At 42.1% G+C, this 5,000-nt stretch overlaps 2 protein-coding genes across 3 annotated transcripts in view; both read left to right on the top strand.

Moving 5' to 3' along the window:
* Positions 1-1,996, top strand: part of nsun5 (NOP2/Sun RNA methyltransferase 5) — a 3,595-nt gene extending 1,599 nt beyond the window's left edge. The window contains exons 2-4 of the mRNA XM_068597976.1: positions 249-459; positions 1,170-1,331; positions 1,699-1,996. Coding sequence (XP_068454077.1) covers positions 249-459; positions 1,170-1,331; positions 1,699-1,996 — 671 coding nt within the window. The remainder of the gene's footprint in view (positions 1-248; positions 460-1,169; positions 1,332-1,698) is intronic.
* A 257-nt stretch (positions 1,997-2,253) lies between these two features.
* The window catches only part of LOC137800642 (uncharacterized), a 5,115-nt gene continuing 2,368 nt past the window's right edge, over positions 2,254-5,000 (top strand). Inside the window, exons 1-4 of one of the 2 annotated variants that reach the window (XM_068597915.1) lie at positions 2,254-2,389; positions 2,512-2,627; positions 2,902-3,002; positions 4,377-4,457. In XM_068597915.1, the coding sequence (XP_068454016.1) occupies positions 2,516-2,627; positions 2,902-3,002; positions 4,377-4,457 (294 nt within the window). In that variant the 5' untranslated portion in view covers positions 2,254-2,389; positions 2,512-2,515. Of the gene's footprint in view, positions 2,390-2,470; positions 2,628-2,901; positions 3,003-4,376; positions 4,458-5,000 lie in introns of both variants that reach the window. The other variant, XM_068597916.1, reaches the window with a different exon arrangement.

The following is a 5,000-nucleotide window of genomic DNA, read 5'->3' as shown; positions in this document are numbered from 1 at the left end:
TGTTTAACTAATCAGCAGATGCTTCTTAACTACTTTTGTCACTGCATTTTTTTTTCAGATAAGTCGTTTTTACAGTGTTTCTAAGCAGTACAAAACAATAAAATGTCCCTCAAGGTGGGGACAAGTCATCTTTTTTCAGGTTTTCACATCTCCAAAAAAAGTATACTATAGTAATCATTATAAAAGCAGATTTGCAAAAGGGAGGGACACTAATCAGAAACCTGTGTTACAAATTCACTTTATTTCAGGTATGGCGTGTCTCCGGGATGACGCGTCCTCTGCGGACCAGGAGAAGGTTCAGGCCCGTCTGGCCTCCTTGGCCTCCTTCCAGCTGCGCTGCCTGAACCACGGCCTAAAGTTCCCTCGGCTGAAGCGCCTGGTCTACTCCACCTGCTCCATCCACCGCCAGGAGAACGAGGATGTCGTAGCGGCCTGTCTGCAGCAGAACCCGGGCTTCAGGTAGCAGACTTTCACTCTCTTAAATTAACCTTGAAGGACCCAAATACCACGAGTGGTGCATTCTGGGAGCACAGTGGGGCCACAGGATGCTCTGTAAGATGTGATGGTGCCCGGATATTTATGGATTTGTAGGTGAGGAGAACGGTTTAAGAATTCTGTTCTGGGTTTGAGAGGCAGCCATTGCAGTGAAGCTGAAACAGGAGATGTGTGGTAACTTTTCCTAGCTCTTGTCAGTACACATACAGTTTTGAAACAGGATGTGTCTGATTTCTTTGCAATGAAAGAAAGCAAATTCATCTATGAATTTATTTATTTTTATTGTGAGAGTTTAAGGACATATCCTGGTTTAAAGATGACTTAGATTGATTACGGTGACGCTGGAGGCCAGATTCGTCAGGTGACTAGAGAAAACTACAGTCTGTCATTCTCTTTGCATACGTAGGTACCTACTCAATATTTAATTTACTGACCTTTGATGTAATTGTGCGTCATTACCACTGACCTGAATAATGGAAATGTGAACCATCTGCATTCAGCCTTTAATTGTTACAGGTTGTTTTTTTTTTACTTTCCACTCTGCTATGAATATAATTGTTTGTTAAACTGTGCGAATTTAGAAAATGTGGTATAAACTATAATTTTCTAATTAATCCATTTGGATGCAGGTGTTCCCTGAATACATATTGCATGCATTCTCTTTTCTCCCCCAGGCTGGTTCCTCTGCTGGCTCAGTGGCCAGAACGTGGCCTGGAGCCGTTCGCTCAGTGTCTTCGCGCCAGCACCAAGACTCGCACACAAGGCTTCTTCGTGGCTCTGCTGGAGAAGCACAGTGGGGCTAGGAATGAGAGGCCGGCGCCAGCGGTTCAGATAAGGTAACCACCGGGTGCCTTGGGAAGTTGGGATGTTTTAGAGCCTATTGCAATACAGTATTTGTAATTTCAAGGGACCTCCAATCCGTTTTATTTACATGCCAATGTGCCTCATCTGTTAACTATATTGTTGCTTTAATGCCTGTAAAATGGAAATGATCTAGATTGCATGTTTTGTGACTTCAGTCACTTTCAACTTTAATTTTGTTAATAACATTGAGCTTAAAATTGAATCCTGCTGATCTGCAGGCTAATTATCTGAAATCTACAAATTAGACACATGCTTTTCAATTAACTTGTTGGTACTGCTGAGCAAGCGTTTTATTCTGAAATTGGAAGATTTTAAATTTCACCGTCTGCTTTGTCATAGCACGCCGGAGGCGACACCACTCGGCTCATCCGGCTGTGAGAAGAGACCTGCCGCTTCAGAAGAAGAGTCTGGAGCTTCAGAGACGGAGGAAATGGAGGAGACAGAAATAGAGACGATCGAGAAGACAGAGGACACAGAGGAGCTGGTGAAGACTGAAGAGATGGAGGAAACAGAGAAGATGGAGAAAACCGAGGAGGCCCCTGCAACTGCAGCGGCACAGGCTGACTGTACACCTGCCAAGAAGAAGAGGAGAAAGAGAAAGAAGAAGAAGAAAGCAGCAGCAGCAGCAGTGGAGTGATGAGACGAGACATGTTGTGTGGAAACATGTTGTCTAGAAGCAATGCTTGATGGAGAGGGCTTTATTAACACATGTGTGTGTTTGTGTGTGATGTAACAAAAGAGTAAAGATTATTTTTTACTGCGTCACGTCTCTGTGTTTGGTCATTGCTGCTCTGCAAAAGAGGTTTTCTTTCAGGAGTTTTCCACAGTAGTGATTATTTGTTTCCAGTAGGGGGCAGGAAACCAGTAGCCAACCAGAAGAAGAAGAAGAAGAAGGATATTTCCGGCTAAACAGAGTCAGCTGTTTGTGGGTTTTGTAACTCAGTTACGCAAAACTTGTGTTATAACTGTTGCACAATGTTGTGACTTGTAGCTGATTTATTTCCTGGCGGTGGTTTCATCTTGACGTAAAGTAAGTGACGTGTGTAGCTCAACGTTACCCCGCAGCTGGAGGCCGGTTAACTCCACAGTGACCACAATATTGTGTTTGAAGAAGAAAAACATCAACTGCAGCTTCCTTCTCGGCACCGACAGCAGGATGTCCCCGGTCCCCAAAGTGAGGCTGTCCGGAGGTCTGGAGGTCTGCCGGGTGCTCAACGGCATGTGGCAGGTGTCCGGAGCGCACGGGGCGGTGGACCGCGACAAAGCAGGTAAAGAAAACCTCCAGGTGATTGGACCAGAACAACCGTCCAGTAGTGCATCGCATGCGCTCCCGTTTGGCTGCGGGAAGTCATGGAAGTGACACTTGGGCCATGTTGTCTCAATCTGTATTTGTAGTCGAAACAGACGCTTGACATACATTGCACATGCTAGTTGTGCAGAATTGGGATGATACAAACTCGACTTTCTAACTACCTATTGCCTGATTGTGAATTTAATAATAAGGATGATGTAATTAATCTAAACATGTGTCCATTCTTCCAGTGGAGGCGATGCAGGTCTACGTAGACGCTGGTTTGACCACATTTGACATGGCAGACATTTATGGGCCTGCAGAGGAAATATTTGGACAGTTTAACAGCCAGGTACACACACACACACACACACACACACACACACACACACACACACACACACACACACACACACAGTTATGTTTTATTTCAAGGTAGTTAATTTCATGAGGTGTGATTAATAAACATTTAATGTTCTCCCATACTTCTACCGTTTCCATCTTTTCAATGCACAAAGTTATTATAAGGGCCTATAATGTGGCAAAGATGAGAAAAATAATGATGGACTTTTAATCATGGTCTTCAGTTTCCTTGTCAAGATTCCTAAATAAACCTAATTATTTGGTGGGAGCTATTTTACTGAATGTTGGTAATTAATAATAACTGATATACACTGTTAAGTCATTGATATGGAAGCATGCGTTGCAACACGAGTTGTCAAGATTGTACCATATCTGATATTTTAAAATGCGGAATTAATCCTTCTGTATGGGTTGAAAAAGGATTCTATCTCAAACCTCAGAGATACACTGTTCGTATAGTACAGACGATCTGCTCGTCTGCGACCCGTTTGCATGACTCGATGCTGGAGACTGTAGTTCATTAAGTATAAATGATAACTGGATCAGTGTTCACACACCCATTGAGACACGGCAGAGCTCCATCTGGCCTGACTTTTACTTCTTTTTTCTTTGTGTCTGTTTCTGCTGATAGTGTTCTTCAAAATAAAATGATCCAATAACAAAATACTGCTCCAAATTTAGTTTTATTGAGGTCAGTGTGATGGACACAGTTGTAATTCATACCGTATAATTTCTGTGAGTTTATTGATTTGTCAATCTAACTGTTAGTGCCCGCGCTCTTCACAGAGCAGCAGATACTCAATACACACCCATTAAGAAATGCTCTCGCGCTGCACACAGCATTCACATGAGAATGAGCTAATGCTTTCCCTGCCTTTCTTTTACACACACACACACACACACACACACACACACACACACACACACACACACACACAGAGTCCCAGTGTGGCTCAGATCAGAGTTTTAGTGGCTGATGTGCTTTGACAGTTTAATGGTATCGACCGTGGTCTCAGCCGCTCACCTGGAATAATGTGCAGAGGAGCCAGAGAGCTCGTTTCTCATCAAACTAGCTTTTCTCGCTCTCTCACACGGTTTACCTCATCACACATTCTTTCCAGGCTTCTTGATACAAATAATCAACAGATACTTCCTAATTCCTGTATCCTTTTTAAATATGGGTTTTTATAATGTTTTTAGCTGTGCACAAAAAAGCTATTGTGCAGTATTTAATCATTTGCAAGATATTTAGAAGATTATAATATATCAGTGTAAGCTACTGAAACAAGACATAGCTCAATTCAAATGTTTGTTGTTTGTAATTATTATAATTTCTATAACTCTTTGTTTGATCTTTTCTTAGCACAAATCATCAGGGAATGACGTCCCAGCTCTGCAGAGTCTGACCAAGTATGTGCCAAGACCAGAACCAATGAACCGAAAGGTGAGCAACTGACCAATGTGTTGAGACAAAGAGACGCGTGCGCTCGAGCTGCCGTGCTTTACAGGGATAATAGTTTTCTCCACTAGAGAGCAGTGTGTGTCTTTTCATGAAGAACCAGGACATCACCTTACTGGCCTACTTCACGACTCTAAAGCTGCATAGAAGACTCAGGATTCCCTCTGTAGTGTTTGTTTTATGAAGAAGTGTTTGTGAGGTAGTGTTTGTTTTATGAAGTCTTTATATAGAAACAAAAAAGCAGTATTCAGATTGTATTCATGGTATTTGTACATGCATGACACTGTATGCTAGTTAATGAACAGTAAACAAAGCAACTCATGTTTAATTGTGTATTGTAAAATATAATAAATATATCTGTAAAGCTGTATTTGTCAGTTGAGTAGTAACATTTTTATTTAAGTCCAGGATGCCAAACTGGGCATACTTTGTTGACCAAAGAGCACAGACACATTGACTATTAAAGTGTAAATGTTGGGCTCAGTGTTTATCTTGAGTGGGCTTCATGTCTGCATTGTTTCCTGTTCA

The sequence above is a fragment of the Clinocottus analis genome, unplaced genomic scaffold (genome assembly GCF_023055335.1).
Source record: "Clinocottus analis isolate CAN_PGR_092001 unplaced genomic scaffold, fCliAna1.0.p SCAF_4, whole genome shotgun sequence".
Taxonomy (NCBI): Eukaryota; Metazoa; Chordata; class Actinopteri; order Perciformes; family Cottidae; genus Clinocottus; species Clinocottus analis.
The sequence above is the reverse complement of the archived record's forward strand: the minus strand, read 5'-3'. Positions and strand labels throughout refer to the sequence as shown.